Source organism: Xyrauchen texanus, chromosome 17 (assembly GCF_025860055.1).
Source record: "Xyrauchen texanus isolate HMW12.3.18 chromosome 17, RBS_HiC_50CHRs, whole genome shotgun sequence".
Classification (NCBI taxonomy): Eukaryota; Metazoa; Chordata; class Actinopteri; order Cypriniformes; family Catostomidae; genus Xyrauchen; species Xyrauchen texanus.
In genome coordinates this window covers 3,759,106-3,776,110 of record NC_068292.1, presented here as the reverse complement: position 1 = coordinate 3,776,110, position 17,005 = coordinate 3,759,106, and the positions used below count along the sequence as shown (strand labels likewise).

At 36.5% G+C, this 17,005-nt stretch overlaps 1 protein-coding gene across 1 annotated transcript in view; it reads left to right on the top strand.

Annotated features, from left to right (window-relative positions):
* tgfb2 (transforming growth factor, beta 2) overlaps positions 1-16,727 on the top strand; it is a 64,457-nt gene extending 47,730 nt beyond the window's left edge. Inside the window, exons 4-7 of the mRNA XM_052146751.1 lie at positions 1,570-1,680; positions 4,024-4,192; positions 10,199-10,352; positions 12,264-16,727. Of these exons, the coding sequence (XP_052002711.1) occupies positions 1,570-1,680; positions 4,024-4,192; positions 10,199-10,352; positions 12,264-12,422 (593 nt within the window). The 3' untranslated portion in view covers positions 12,423-16,727. The remainder of the gene's footprint in view (positions 1-1,569; positions 1,681-4,023; positions 4,193-10,198; positions 10,353-12,263) is intronic.
* Positions 16,728-17,005: the final 278 nt, after the last annotated feature.

Below are 17,005 nucleotides of genomic sequence, written 5' to 3'. Positions count from 1 at the left end.
GCTATAATGCACGCAGCAGCTTGCTTGCACCTGCATCGGCAGTTAACGTAACACTCTTCATCTGTTGTGGCCTTTTTCTATAGGGACCCCTAGCGTCACTACATTGACACAACATCGAGTGAGTGACAGAAGGGGAATGTCAGGGTTACTGTTGTAACCTCCGTTCCCTGATGGAGGGAACGAGACGTTGTGTCCCTCTTGCCACAATCCTGTACTATCCGCTGAATTGGCTGGGACCTTGTCTCGGCTCCTCAGCACAAAACCTGAATGACTGGCCGCATTCCAGCTCCTTTTGTACCCGTATGTCGTGGGGAGTGGCATGCAATTCCACTTCCCAATTCTCATTGGCCTTTTCACAAAGATTGAAGGTGTTTGGGGCTCCCAAGAGCGACCCCTAGTGTCACTACATCCACACAACGTCTCGTTGCCTCCGTCAGGGAACAGAGTTTACAACAGTAACCAAGACGTTATTCCATGATAAATCAACCAAATTTTCCTGGCTGACATTTTTGAATTTGTTAATATTTTTTCTAAAGAAAGATAAAGATTAATGATGATTCTAACAGAAGATCAATATTTGCTGAGTAAACCTTATATTGTAAAGAGGGGTCAAAATGACAATTCCTAGCAAAACCTTTGGTAAAATAAAATATTAATATGAAGGATGCAGCATTGTTATATTATTGTTAGATAGGCAGGTCAATTACTAAAATCTTTTGACTTCGGCTTTCTTTGTCTCATTATATGCCAATGGTGTGAGTCCAAAAATAGGGGGAATTTTATTTTAATTATTTATCAAAGTTGGCGTGCCTATAATAATTCCAGAAGTATTAAAGATATCCATGAATATCCATGTAGATTCTGTATCTTTATTTTAAGGCCCTCTATTGTTTAATCACAGAGATGTGGGGCACCTAATTTGGCTCCATTTATAAATGTTTAAATTTGACCCATTTTCAATAGTAGTAAACCAAATTTGGGCCACATGGTATGAAGCTGTAATTAAGACTCCTGCTTCTCAGATGTTTCTCCTGAGAAAAGATTCCAGTTATCTCACATGTCTCCTCTAGAGTTTCAGAAGAAATCTCAACAAGGTCTCAAACTGTGCTCAGATATGCTAAGATGCCAAAGTCTGCAATCGAAAGTCAGATATGAACTCATATTGAAAATTTTTCCATCAAATTCTTCCAAGATCCAATTAGCTGAGATCTTCTAACCAGATTAATTTATTCACTGAAAACTCTTACAGATTTCTTCTAGGACAGTTTAAAAGTAGCTTCCACAACACTGCATAGATCATGAGCTCATAACAGGTCGAGTCCAGCTGATCTCCAACAGGAGAGTGCGAGAGATCAGCATAGGAGATATTGAGCATTGCTAGCGTGACTATGATGAATGCTGGAGAGACAGCAGTGACTGTGTTTGACTCCTGAGGGATTATGGGAGTGGGCTATCTGAGTCGAACTCACTTATATCATGAGCCAACACCAGAAATGAGCTCATTTATCTGCTGGAGATTATCTAACCTTACGCTGCATGCTTTTTTTCTCACTGTTTTTCTCCCACCAGACAGAAACAAAGGATTTAAGATCAGTCTGCACTGTCCCTGCTGCACGTTTGTGCCGTCAAATAATTACATCATCCCCAACAAGAGCGAAGAGCTGGAGACACGCTTTGCAGGTGGCTTTGGGTGGGGGTGCGAGTGAGTTAGTTTGTGTGTTTGGGTGTTTCTCTGTGTGTGTATGTCTTGGAGAAAAACTTGAAATGTTTTCTCATGAAGTTCATCAGATTTTACTTTTGTTAGGATAGATGGGGTTTAATTAATACTTGAATCCCCCAAACGAAAGGCTGGGGAGTTCTTGAAAGGTTCTCTTCTAATCTTAAGATTGGACACGCCTACTCATTATTTATTTTCTACATTTCTGAATAATAGGGAAGTCATAACTAAAGTCCTAACTGTCAAACTGTGAAATAACACAAATAGAAGTATGGGGCAAAGTTCACTATCACAGGAAATATATTTCATTGTTCATTACATAACAAATGTGTACATGAGTATGCATTTGGCAGCAAGCTACATCTAATTTAAGGTGCTGTAAGTGATTTTTCCATGGAAGAATATGCAAAAATGTTTCCTACTTCCTTAAAGATATGAATGAAATAAGTGTCCTGAGATATCTCACTATAGATGTAGACTTTGTAAACAGCAAACAAAAACGTGTCATTGATGCTTTTCACCTGTCAATCATTTTGCTCGTTCCCACAATGTTGTATTTGAAGTGGATTATTGAGGCTGTGATTTATAATATTTGTCAGTTGAGGGCGCTATTGTGCCACTGTTGAATTTTACAGCCACAGGAAAAACAATGCTACTATTTTGCTCACTTTTGCTCTCAAAATTATCTGTGGAGGGCGGGGTTTTGGAATGAGAGGGCAGGGTCAATTCAACGACTCTGTCAAGTAAACGCTTCAGAATGCTAAAATCGCTTACAGCACCTTTAAATATCTGCTTCAAAGTAATGAATTCTATTATATCAATTGTTACATAATTTCTTTGATATTAGAAAATGAAAATATCAAAATATAACAAAATATATTGTATTATATTTTGTACATCAATTTGAGATAGATATACAGTATGTGCTGGGTCACTAAAGACCCAAGATATGTAATAATGATTGGCAAATCACCCATACATTTAAGGATTAAACATTATTAAAGGAGTTCTCATGTATGCTAGACATCCATTTATATATATATATATATATATATATATATATATATATATATATATATATATATATATATCTCTTCAGATCGGTAGGTTTTAAGATTAGGAGATGCATAATTTCAGTCAAGAGTGTGCACACTCTTGCCTCTTTGACTTTTGTATCAGCTACTTAAATTGTATAAGTTCAATTATTAAGTTGTCTGGGTGCATATTTTCACCAGCCACCAAATAGACGCTCAGGAATATAAGTTCTATCATGAAGACTCGCAGACTTGAGTGAAATTTAAGATGACATTTATTTGATGAATATAATACAGAAATGTAATGTCTCTCTGTAATTTTGTGCTCGTAACCATCATATCCTGCCGGAGATTGGAGGCAGGGGTGAGGAGCCTACCCCCGTGCAGGACGGGACTCAACTGGTGGTGGTGGGGTGGTGGAGGTTGCCGTGTTAGCACACTGAAACAGCAATGTGATAGAGTGTGAACAGACTATAAAGTAATGGCTTACATGTGATTGGCTAGGAGTTACCTAGCTAATGGTGCGATGATGTACAGCTGCTAGTCTTCTTGCTTGAACTAAGTTGCACTTATATTTGTGTTAAAATGAAAAAGTAAGTGTTGGTTAACTGTGCTTCAGTGTTAATCTCGTCAATGAAATTACTGACAAAACAAGATGAAAAATAGGCCTACAAATGATGATAATAATTAAAAGATTTTAATTAAAACATACTGTGATTAAAATATGATAAGAAATAAACAACACTGTGAGATATTTCCTGTGATAATAGTCATAGTTTACAGTGTCCAGCTTTTACAGTAAAATGGACTAAAATGAATGACTATGACTTGATGAAATAGTGACTGGAGATATTCATCAAAAGACTAATGTAAAAAATGACTAGTGTAAAAATGAACACTGCCGTGCTTGGGTTGGCAATTTGGTTTGTACAAGATGAAACTCAACCGATGATGTGAATAATTATAGAAAAAGCTTTAATTGATTTTAATAGCCTATTAAGCAAATCAAGTACAGTAAGCTCAGTCACTGGTTCTAAATGAAATAAATATATCAGTGTAACCTCTATGGACAGCCTAGACTTCTATTCTGAATGCATAATTGTATTTGTCAATGCATTGTCTTGTATGTTTTTACCAAATGCAAGATAAGCTTATTTTCTTTAATAATTGACAGCGTGTCAAAAATGCTTTCGATAAAGAATTCCTTGAAGGTCTCATAGATTAGGTGTGCTTTCATCTGCGTCCTCTAATTGGCTGATTTTGGGTTTACAGGTATAGATGACAGCTTTGTGCATGGAGGAGATCTGAAGATGTTTAAGAAGCGGCGACACAGTGGCCAGTCTCCACACCTGCTGCTGATGCTGCTTCCATCATACCGTCTAGAGTCCCAACACAAGAGCCACAGACAGAAACGTGCACTGGACGCAGCCTTCTGCTCCAGGTACAAGACCTACCCAAAGAGCTAAACTGACCTCACCCAACATTCAGAAATTATGAATGAGCTCTTTAATGTGTTTGAATTTAATTGGCAATGCCCCACAAGATGTTGAACTGGAATATAGCCTGATCTAATGACAATTACATAACGGTGGCAACATTTTAGAAAAATGAAATCACGTTCATTACAATTAAAGGAAGTTAAGATCGACAGCATTTGTGGCATAATGTTGATTATCACAAAGATTAATTTAGTCTTTTTGACTTTTGAGCTTACAGTGAGACACTTACTATGAAAGTAAATGTTGACAATTGTTTTTACGTTAAAATATTCATTTTTCAAAAGTACAGACACAAGACAAACAATTTGCGTGTAAAAAATGTTTTAGTGTGATAAAATCACTTACTAACCTTTTACAGAACTCGGAAATATTGCTATAAATTGCTTACTTGTCAACTCTTGTCTTGACTCTCATCTCTTGGTTGCTTATATTTATGCAGCTGGATTGTAAATAGGCCAATAGCAAAACATTTGTTTAATTATTTAGGATACAAAAAAATTAATGATTGGCAATATTCAAAATCATTTTTCAAATTTCTTTAGAAACTTTATTAATTTCAGTAAAGACTGAAAAATATGTGTTGCATGGTTTAAAGTAACCTATTTCCCATTATATGACACACAACTGCTGCTACAGCGGCCCTATGGCACAATGCAATTTCAAATCCAATACATAATAAGATCACACACAACTAATGCCTCAGTGAGCATGCCAAAAATCTGTCTTACCTTGAAGTAAATTGTTTTCATAGGAGAACACTGTGATCTGGTTGATCAAGTCTGTTTTTAGGTACTTCAGTCCAAACCTACATGCCACATAGGAAAAGCCAGAATAAGGATTTTATAAACTTGTAGGCAAGTCCAATTGTATGTTTTTGCATCCATTCGCACTGTTTTCCTTTGTAAGCATGCACTAGACTGACATCTTTAACTGTTGTGAAGTGTCCCACTGTTTTGCAGCATCTTGTGTAGGAGCGCCACTCTTTTAGACACTGTGAAAAGTTAAAAAGTGCTAAAATTGTTCAAATTGCCCGATGACAAAGATGGTTATGTAATGCAAGTTAAAATGTATCCAGCGTTGTCTTATAGAATGAGCGTTCCTCTATATACATTTTTGCACACTGACTTCTACGTGCCAATTTCTTCGTTTTGCTACAGTTCCTGATGAAGTGAACACTAGAGGCTCTACAACAACTGTGTGGTTTAATCATTGTCACACAAATTACGAGTACAATTGCTGATTTTTATTTTATAAAAACATATTTTTCACTCTATTACTCACTCCCCGCTATGTTATGATATCAAAACACTTTTACTTTAACGCCATGATTTGAAAAATGAAACATTTGAACACTTGTATTACAGAACCACCTACATATTCACACTTATTCCTATACCTATTCTTTAGCTTGCTTGTTAGCTCACCTGATAAGGTGTTGGACTTTGGGCTCGACGGCCATGAGGGGTGTGTGAAAGTGGCATTGGAGTGTCACAAAATGACATGGTTGCTTAAGTTAATGTGTTTTCTGTTTTTTATTTCAAATTGGCATTTTAAAACACTATCGGTTAGGGTTAGGTGTTGGTTAAGGATGCCTGTTTTGTTAAACTCTCTCTCTTTTAGGACACCATTAGTTAGGTTTAGGTTAAAGTTTTAGGTTACAGAGTTAGAATAACCTCCATTTAAAATTCACCTTAAAAACCTTGTCTGATTACAATCTCATTTTGCCCAGTTTTTGCGTAATGAAGCATGTAATTTCAGTTTTGCAAAGACATTGCAATGCTCACATAAATTTCATGAGACCAGACTAAATGTATCACCTTGCAAGTCAAGCGCTATAGTAAAAGTGTTTAGATGTCATTAGATATAGATAGAGATTGTGTAAGGAATAGGGCATAAAGTAAATGTTTATGAACTGATAATCTATCATTTTACTCGTGATTTGTGTGAAAGTGTAATAAAGTCAAGTCAAGTCAACCTTTATTTATAGAGCACATTTAAAAACAACAGAAGTTGACCCAAAGTGCTTTACAGATCAAACAAACAAAATGTATAAAACAGACTGTTTTAAAGTTAAATATAAAACATAATAAAATAAATAAAAACATATAAATACAATATCATGTATTAATCCACTTCAACCTATTCAATTATCTATTCAAAAGCCACAGAATAAAAATACGTTTTTAAAGAAGATTTAAAAATGGCAAATGATGAAGCTGACCTCACTTTGAAAGGGAGACTATTCCATAGATCAAGACCTATCATAGAAAAGGCACGGTCACCCTTAGATCTATAGCGGCAACGAGGAAACTCCAATAGAAGTTGATCAGAAGATCTGAGTGCACTGGTGGTGGAGTAAGGGTGAAGAGGGTCACTGATATATTGGGCTTGTAGACAAAAATCTAAATTTTAAAATCAACCCTGAATTTCACTGGAAGCCAGTTTAGAGATGCTAAAACCAGGGAAAATGATCCCTCTTTCTTGACCCTAAAGCCTAGCTGCTGCGTTTTGAACAAGCTGACGGCGGGATAATATAGTTTGGGGCAGACCAATGTACAATTGTTGCTATAGTCTAACCTTGATGAAATAAGTGAGTGATCACAATTTCCAAGTCTTTATGGAAAAGAAAATATTTTCATTTAGCGATAGATCTAAGGTGGAAAAAGCTACCCTTGACAACAGCACTAATCTGCTTATTGAAAAGTAATGATGAGTCTAAAATCACTCCAAGACTCCTCACATGATCTCGTACATTCAACGACAGAGGACCTAACTGGGCAACCAGGCCAGGTAAGGAGAACATGGAGGAAAGTAAAATTAGAACTTGGAATTTGCTTTCATTTAATTGTAAGAAATTGTTTGGCAGCCAATCTTTAATATCTTTGAAGCAATTTAGGGCATTCTCAGATTAACAGTTCTTGTCTACACTCACTGGGAAATAAAATTGGGAATTGTCAGCTTAACAGTGAAAAGATATGCTGTACTTATTAAAATAGAGCTCAGAGGAAGAATATACAGTGAAAATAACAAGGGTCCTAAGATTGACCCTTGAGGGACACCACACTGGAATTGAGCCGACGTAGAAGAAAAATTACCTAAACTCACAGAGAACGTCCATTCTATTAAATAGGAGGAAAACCACTGGAAGGTCATTCCCTGGATCCCAACCATACATTCTAGACAATTGAGGAGAATATTATGGTTGATTGTGTCGAACGCGGCACTGAGATCTAATAAAACTTAGATGACAGATGAACCTGAATGCATGGAGAGTAAAATATAATTAGTGAGCTTCAACAATGCAGATTCAGTGCTGTGCAAGTGTCTGAAACCAGACTGAAATGTATCTAAAATGTTAAATGTATATAGCTGCGAATTAACAACTCTCTCTAAAATCTTGGAAATAAAAGGCAGTTTGGAGATTGGTCTGTAATTGTTGTGTATTGCTGGATCCAAAAAAGTTTTTTAACAGAGGATGTAGAATTGCATGTTTAAAACTACTTGGAAAAACTCCACTTGCTAATGAGCTGTCACACTGGAACCGATAGTCATGAAAACTTCTTTAAGAAGGCGTGGGGAAAGAATATCCAGCTTGTAACTGAACACTTCATCTTGGAGACTACATCTGCTAACTGTTCTGATGTAACTGGTTGAAAGTGAGTAAGGGAGCTGGACGGGGAAGGTATTAGTTGTTGATCAAATTGTGAAGGTAAAATTGCACCTTTAATCTGCTCAATTTTGTGAGTAAAGAAGTGTAAAAAAAAATTCACATTTCTCTTGGATGGCATCCAGAAAAGCATTTTTAGTTGGGTTCAAAACAGAATCAAATATTTTGAACAAAACTTTTGGTCGACTTGCATTATCAGATATTAATGTAGAGAAAAAAGTCAGTCCGGATGCCCCCTTCACGGGGGGAGGCCAGGCGGATGTCCTCAGTGCCGCGGCGGCAACTCTGGATGTGTGCTGGGCCCTTCTCTCGGAGCTCCCCAGCTACGGCCTGCGCCGGGTTACCTGTCGGCGTCCGCACGTCCTCCGGGGCACGTGTGGCGCCACCGGGCAGTCTCCCTGGTGCCTCGGCCGGTGCCTAGCAGCTGACTTACAACTCGCGAAAGCCCGTGGCAGGTGTTTACGCGATGTGATTTCTGCCCAGTGCTCTGAATGTCAAAATGAAGAAATTCAATGAAGCCAATGGTAGCCAAATGCCAAATGTTTTTATATGCACTAATAAAATCATTGTTGTTGCAGCAATACATACAACAATCCATGTAAAGATTAATTTGCAAAAATGTACTGACTGGCAATTCAAAGAAATTCAACACAGTGACTGATAACAAATACATTTCATTAGTCCAACACAAGTTTTGTGACAAAACCTAAATAATTACATCATTAATTATGACTAAATACCAATTTATTTCTTGATATGTATAAGTATATAAGTTTTGTTAAATGTATTATTTTACAACTTTCCTGTATATTAAGTTCAGTACTGTAAATTAACACAGCCATTAAAGCCATTTTGTCATAAAGCACCACAAAATGTTCTCCACACAAAATAAAAATTGTCCTATCCAAAATTATATTACAATTCAGGAATTGGGTTGGAATTTTAAAGGCATTCTCAATTCACTTCTGAATGGCGCACCACACTGTTTCCCACAGTCTTTCATTTGAATCACAGAATGTTAAATACACCCAGCGCTTCTGCGCTCTGTCATTAGTTAAAATCAGACAGACTTTAATAAAGGATTATGTAATTGATGGGCCACATATCAAAACAGACTGGCCCACCTACTGAACCACTGCAGACTGAATTTAATCAATGAACTGGAACTGTTTCACTGTTGGATTAAAACTAAATGAGACACAAGTGTCTTCTAATAAAAAGAGGCTGAATTCTCTCCCGTTCAGGCCATTGCACTGTCCTACTCACATTCTAGCAAAGTGCTGTTAATTTGATACTTCCTGAGATACAGATCATAACAGTAACATCCATTTTGTTTGTGGACGTGAATCTGGAGGTTTTTTCCAATAAATATTTCTAAAGGTATTTAAAAATCTTCTTGGATAAAGAGTTAAGCCATGATAAGCCATCAACTGAACCAATATGAGATTAATTAAAACATAACAGAGTTTGATTTGAAGCTAAATGTATATGAAAACCTAGAAAAAAAGACAAAGGTGTATTTAAATTAAATTACATCATTTGCAATGCTTTATGGGAATGAGCAGTCGGTGCTAGCTTTTTTGCTGCTAGCTTTTTTGACAGCTGTTTTGTGGTTTCTATGGGAGTATATAGAGAATGATCGCTAAAAAATCTCATGGAAGGTCTTTATTGAAATTGTATATGTTTTTTTCATCAGTTCATCAGTTCTGAATGTGACTGTTGCACTCTGGTGACACAGCTGCCATCAAAACATTCAGTAGTGACAATTTGTGAGGTTTTAAGACAGATCTCTACAGATCATAAAAACAAATGATGACAAATTGCCTGTGAAAATAGAGACTGACCCGCTGAGGATTTAACAGGGACACCATTGTACACTATTCATGCGAACATATTCATAGATATATTGAGAAGTCTACTGCAGTTCCATTTGAGGTCTAAAACTGCAATCTCTAGATCTGTTAGACAGTGTAAGATGAGTACTGGAGATTTTTTTTAACCATACAGATCTATTAAAAGAAAGCAAATAAAAAAACTAAAGAATTGTTAATTTAAAATAAAAAAATTAAAAGAACACTATAAAGTTGTGAATACAACTCAATTCTGAGTCTTCTGAAGCCATAGCCCTCATATGTGTGAGGAACAGACCGAAATTGAATTTGTTATTCTCTAAAAATCTTCCCCTCCGCTGTAGCTCTCAAATGTTTTATCATTTTTTTTTAAATCTGGCTTTTCGAGTTGAAAATCAATTGAAACCATGTTTTCTCCTTTCATCCTACAGGAATGTGCAGGACAACTGCTGTTTACGCTCTCTCTACATTGACTTTAAGAAAGATCTGGGCTGGAGGTGGATCCATGAACCGAAAGGCTATAATGCCAACTTCTGCGCAGGAGCCTGTCCATATCTGTGGAGCGCTGACACCCAGCACAGCACTGTAAGGAACAGATTGTTTCTGTAAAATGTAGCGGTTAGAAAAAGTCCTGTAGAAAACATGAACAAACTTATGGTTGATAAAATATATGTGATACAGCTCACCCACAAATGTCATTATGTACTCTTTCCAGTATAACCATTTTAAACTATTTCTTTAACTCCTTATCCTCAGACCGATCTAATGGGCTGGTTGAAGAGTGCATAATAATTAATTAATTAAGTCCCTGGATACATAAAACAAATGTGGTACCATTTGAAAGTGTAGAATCTGAACTTTTCACATAACTTCATCACATTTACATTTATGTTACATAAAACATCAAAATGAGACCTGAAACCTCCATGTCTCAAATTAGTGCCACCACTGGTGATGTAGAAATATGAAAATAAAAACAAGTTTTTCAAATAGAAATAATTAGACATGTCATATATCAAATGAAAGCTTCCATTCTGAGAGATGAGTAGTATATATTTTTGCCATAATACCACAGTTTGAATGATAATCAAAAGAATCACCAAGTGTTAACATCAATGTAAAACAAAAATCTCTATTTCAGATTCTGCCTAATGGTGCATTCATATAGAACGGAAAGAAAATGTTCACCTCGCATTGCTCACGCGAGTTTGACCGCTGGATTATAAATTTGTGTTTAAACTTGAGTTCGCGCGAGTAACGCAAACCTGCGAGTATTACCCCATTTTTTCAGAACTTCCTTGCACACTTTCCTCCTTTCCTCTTTTTTCGTCCAGTCTCTGTACATGTGTGACATTGTGTCATACAATTCTGGGTGCCCACACACCGCTACAACAATTCTTTCATAAATATTTCCAGATTTCTTCTGCTACTACTATCTCAATGCTGATTGACTTTCGCGACAACGCGTCATGCGGATTTCTTGCTCGATTTGAAAAATTTTAACTCACGCGAAACGCACGCTTCGCTTTGTATGTGAACGTACCATTAGGCTTTCTTTTTTTCTTTTTTTTTTTGTGCCACGTGATAAATTGCAAGGATTGACGGTCTCAGATGCGGAGGCAGCTTCGCATCTTCGATTCACTACGCCACCATGAGGACTTGGAGCGCATTTGGAATTGGGCATACAAAATTGGGGAGAAAAGGGGAGAAAAATCAAATAAATAAATAATATAATATAATATAAAATAATAATAATCATTATTATTATTACTACTGTAAATACTTCATTGTACTACACAATAGTGATATATTTCTCTATGTATTTCTACAATTCTCTCATCTAGTTTTTATTTTTAATCAAACTTTTATTTTGACATAAAGGCTTTTCCTTTCAGTGTTTTTGATGGTAGTTTCACACTTTCGGATAATATGCTGGTTAAGTGGCCTACTGTGGTTATTTAAGTACAAAATGCTGTAGTTTAATTGTATAAATATATAGTCTGCTGGCGCTGCGCACTTCACAGTTAATGTGCGCTCTCTTTTATCATCTACTACAACAAGCGCAGCACGTGATGCTCATGAAATGTTGTGTTTTGATCAGTCTGTGTTTTCAGCTTATAAGCCACATCACACATTCACGTATGTTCTAAAACAAGCAGCACATGCAGGTGGAATGGACTAAGACTTTAAGTTGGGACATAGAGCAAACAGAACCTGAATTACTGGCTTTCAAATGCAGGATAAAAAATGTATGTTCATCATAAGATTGTAAACATATACAGTATTATTTATGACTAATTGGAATCTTCCTAAATCATTTCGGTTCTATAAAATGAGACCAATATTTTGCAGTTAGTCCACTATGGTAAGGTAAGGTGTAAGATGAGCTTTTAAATTCGCTTGTGAAAATTGCAGGTGACAACAGAGCTTAAGGGGTGAAGTATGAATCAAATATGAATGTTTTTAGTTCAATAACTGAATTTCCTCCCGTTTCAGATCCTCGGCCTCTATAACACCATTAATCCAGATGCTTCTGCATCTCCGTGCTGTGTGTCTCAGGATCTGGAGCCCCTAACAATCCTCTATTACATTGGCAAAACACCCAAGATCGAGCAGCTCTCCAACATGATTGTCAAGTCCTGCAAGTGCAGCTAGAACTAATCAGCTCCCTGTTCACCAACACGCATTCACACAAACAAACACACAATAACTTGCATCAAGGTACAACAGAGTCAATGCCAGGTTCTACAAGTACACACCCTCACAAACACACACCCATCTAGATTGTGTGTGGATGTGTGTACTTCTGCTGGAAAACGGGCCCTGTCGGCATGCGTCACATCATCCGATCATCACTCTATGGATGTGAGTTTGGCAAACACTGGAAGGATATGATTGGTGTCTATATGTGAAGCAAGTGGAAGAGAAGATCCCTCGTTCCCACATTTATTTAAAGCAAACACTTATTTCTGTTCTTTTGTAGTTATTGTTGTTGTTGATTTTGTTTCTCTCAAGACTACAGATCTTCTTTGTTTGACTATATGTTAATGTTATTAACCCATTTATTGGTTACTGGAGGTAATGACATCCTCCCTGGTGACAGATCGCAACAGAAAGATGGAAAATTGTCGGCAGTGTTGGAGATAATACAGGCCCGAGGAAGACTATAATTAGCCACCGTACGCGGAGTGAAAAGGTTCAAGACCATCATGTTGTTCATGCTGTTTCAGAAGTCTGATTGAAGTTTATAAATGTTAAGTCTACAAGAATGAAGAGTTTGTATCTCGCATATTTCATTCCTGAAACAAATCATTAGTAAACAAAAATATCAACATGTCTCAAGGAGGAAAGTGCTGGCTTTGATAGTATGCCCACCCGAAGGTTAGTTCAGAAGCAACGACAAACATTATTGTTTAGTGTTCTCTTGACTTGAAATTGATTTGATCATAAGGGTCCTGTAGTGCCCTGACAGAGCAAGTGCTGGCAATGTTGTCACCCACTCAATGGTTCACAGCACAATGGTCAAGCAATAAAAGTCCCATTCATTTTCTCCATAGAGATTTTTTTATTGATAATATATAAACTTTTCCAACAGACCTACCATGAGAGCTGAGATTTTAAATGTGAGATTTGAAGAACTGTGCTGCGGTGAAGAACTTCACTACCCATAATGCCGAAAAGAGATCCACCAATCAGAGAAGTCACTGTTACCATGAAAACAAGAACTTCGCCAAAATAACTTGCAACGACTGCCTCGGTGACGTAATCAAGTCAAAATGCTTGTATATCTGAATACTTTTCAGTAAACTTTAAATATGTTGTACTTTGTTCTTACAATAAATAACTATAAGACAACAGTTTTTGAATCGATTACGTCATTCGCAATGCTTCATGGGATGCATAGTTCATAAAAGATGTTAAGCACAAATACTTCTTACTCAAGTCTTACTCAAATACATTTTTGGTTCTTATCAAATGTTGTAATGTTGTGATTAATCTCAGAGCTAGTTGGTTTGATTCATGTATTAGAATAACTTACAGAAGAATTTTCTTGAAATCCCTCTGGAGAAAATGAATGAGAAAAAAACAAATTCGCTGAAAAAGATTCACTGTTGTGCTTTATAGTGGAAGGAAGTGATGTCATTGTTCTGCTTTAGAGAGTGAGGTGATGGCAGGTTATGCGAGAAGAGAGAGGGGTATTGTGTCAGTAAGGTAATAGACTATAATGAAAGTACGACTTTGAAGTACGTGAAAGTATAATGGGACAGGTAGCGTAAAACCCAGTCGACACCGTATGTTGACGCGACGCAACGCTTGAGGCTTTCTACACTGGACACATCGACAAACATTTTAAACTGTTTATTTGTGTTGTTGGCAGTAGTAGTGCCAGCAGGTGCAGCGCAAAATGGAATGGGACACCCGTTTAGTGTCGCCGCGCTGTAATGGATGCTTCCGGTGTACACAGCATCATTGATTATAATGGGTTCTATCGCTTTTGATGCGACACAATGCGCCGCTCACGTCCGGTGTAGACAGGGTGTTAGTGGGATCCATGAGGGATGAGTTACCCCGGTATGTTCTGTTTTAACATGTTGTTCTGAGGCCAGAAACATAAATGCACTGCAGCAGCTTCAAATGCTGTTGTCCACGATGTTAATCATTGAGAAAAGTTCTTTACACATCTCAAGCTGTCTTCCTGAATTTGTGATATTCACAGCAAAGGAATATTTTTCTTAATCAGTATTTTCTGTCTTGTTGTCCAGTAAAATATCTAAACATCCTTAAAACAAGATAAGCAAAAACAAAACTAGATGAGATATAAGGCCATTTGTACTGTATCCACCTTTTTCCTGAACGTGGCATCCGCCCAGTGGTTGCTCAGGAAAACTGTGGATATTTTGGCCATTAACAAAATTGATAGTTCCAGTCCTGGATGCTGATTGGTCAACAGCCATGTTTTATCAGAGACTATTTAGCAAAGATGAGTCACTTTTATTATGAATGAGAGAAATTGGAATGCCCAAAGGTCAACGGATGTAGTTCATTTTTCGTAGTTAAAAAAGTCAATTCTATCGGATTTTTCTCCCCATTTTCCACATATGAATGTATGGTACCAGCGCTTTGCTTCCCCCCACAAGTGGGCGGGGCCTCCTTGCTGGCAGTTATTCTTGTTGCCTAGCAACGTTCTGTTTAGTGTTTACTGCCAAGGACTATATTTTTGGCGGAAGGATGGCATATAATGGTTTTTCTTGGAAAATTAAAAATTGTAATAAACACCCTCACAAAACAGTCTAGAGTTGCCACAAACTTGCCGCAATATCGCCACTCATTAATTTTCACATGCAAATGAGCTTTGCGGCCAACTCCTCATTGTTGCCAAAGGTTTGCTGCAGGTTCACCACTACTAGTGAAGAGCTGCAAAATTCTGGCAAACATTTGCAGCGAAAAACATGCTCATTTGAATGCGAAAACAATGACGGGGAATTTGCGACAACGCTAGATTTTTTGTTACGGTGTTTGTGTCCTTAATATTTTCATGATTTGTGACCGTTTTATAAAAGCACTAAGGCAACGTAACAACACCATTCTGCCTTGAGTATATTCACAATATAGCACAGCCTCTCATGCATTATTGCTTAAATATATTCTATATTATTGTTAGCACTAATCAAAGCACAAATTACAACATTTAGTGAGGTTTATGCTTAAAACAATAAATAAATAAAAGAAATATTTATTCAACTTAATTCTCTGAAAAGGCCTTATTATTTTACAAAAATGTGCCGAATGTGTAAATATATGTGGGTTTAAGGATGTTTAGATATTTTTACTGAAAAAATAAGACAAAAATATTGATTAAAGGAATGATCCAGGTTCAATTAAAGTTAAGCATGATCAATAACATTGTGGATTACCACAACATATATGTGTGTGTGTGTGTGTGTGTGTGTGTGTGTGTGTGTGTGTGTGTGTGTGTGTGTGTGTGTGTGTGTGTATTTCATACCATCCCTTGTTTATTTAAAAACAAACAAACAATCAGGTTACAGTGAGGCACTCACAATGGAAGTGAATAGGGTTAGTCCATAAACACTAAGCGTATACATTATAAGTGTGAACATTATTTAAGTGTAATAAAATAAGGGATTTTACCTTGTTATGCCGTTTACCACATTACAGGGCTTATCGGCGTTACATCGGCCTGACAATGCAGTCATAATATTGCATATATCTTTACACAAGGATAGTAAGCTATTTTATCACACTTAAATCATGTTAAACTGTTTAATGTTTACATCTTGCGGCTATACTTTTGAAATAGTGTGCATTTGAATGTTTATGTACTGCCCGTTCACTTCCATTGTAAGTGAATCACTGTAACCTCATTTTATTTTTATTTTTTTTTTATTTTTTTAGGGATGAGACCAAATAAATTTTTATGGTAATCAACATTATGCCACAAATGCTGTCATTCGAGCTAACTTGTATTGAACCCAGAACATTCATTTAAGAAAACTTTTTTTTTGCAGTGTTTTCTCTTGGAGGAAAATAGATCCTTTATTATCAAGAATTGCACTGACTCTTTTATTTTAACTTTTTTTATTTTTAGCTTTTTATTTGTTTTTTATTCGTAGATATAGCTTCACCCACATAACATGAGCTGATGATGTGAGTGGCATCCAGGTGGAGGTTTCCCATTTAACTAGTCCTTATCTTAACTAGTATTAGAGATAAAACTGATCCCAGATCATTTTAAAAGGACAACCTTCACCTATGCCCAAGATTTTTAGGTGACACTTATTTTATTTTTATTAGGGCAGTAGTGCCAATGGTGGAGACACCAGCATTGTCACACTAGAGCTGTTTAATGTTATTGTTGTCTATGATGATAATGATGTCGATATTGTTGATCCACTACGATGTATTTTAACACATTACTCTAGTGGCAAATAAATTATTTAAGTGACAATTAAGGTATGTGTGCGTGTGCTTTCTTTTGAATGATAAATTGAGAAGTATTATTTTCTTAAGAATGTCAAGTTAAATACTGTAATATCAGATATTTTAAATATTTCTATTTATTTATCTATTACAGAAACAATAAGGGTTGCTCGAGTCAATGTTGCTGTGTTGGGCTGTTTTGGCCACTCAGATAAACAGAGCAATGTTTTATATTAATAATACATTTTATTTGTATAGCACCTTTCATACATAAAATGCAGCTCAAAGTGCTTCACAGA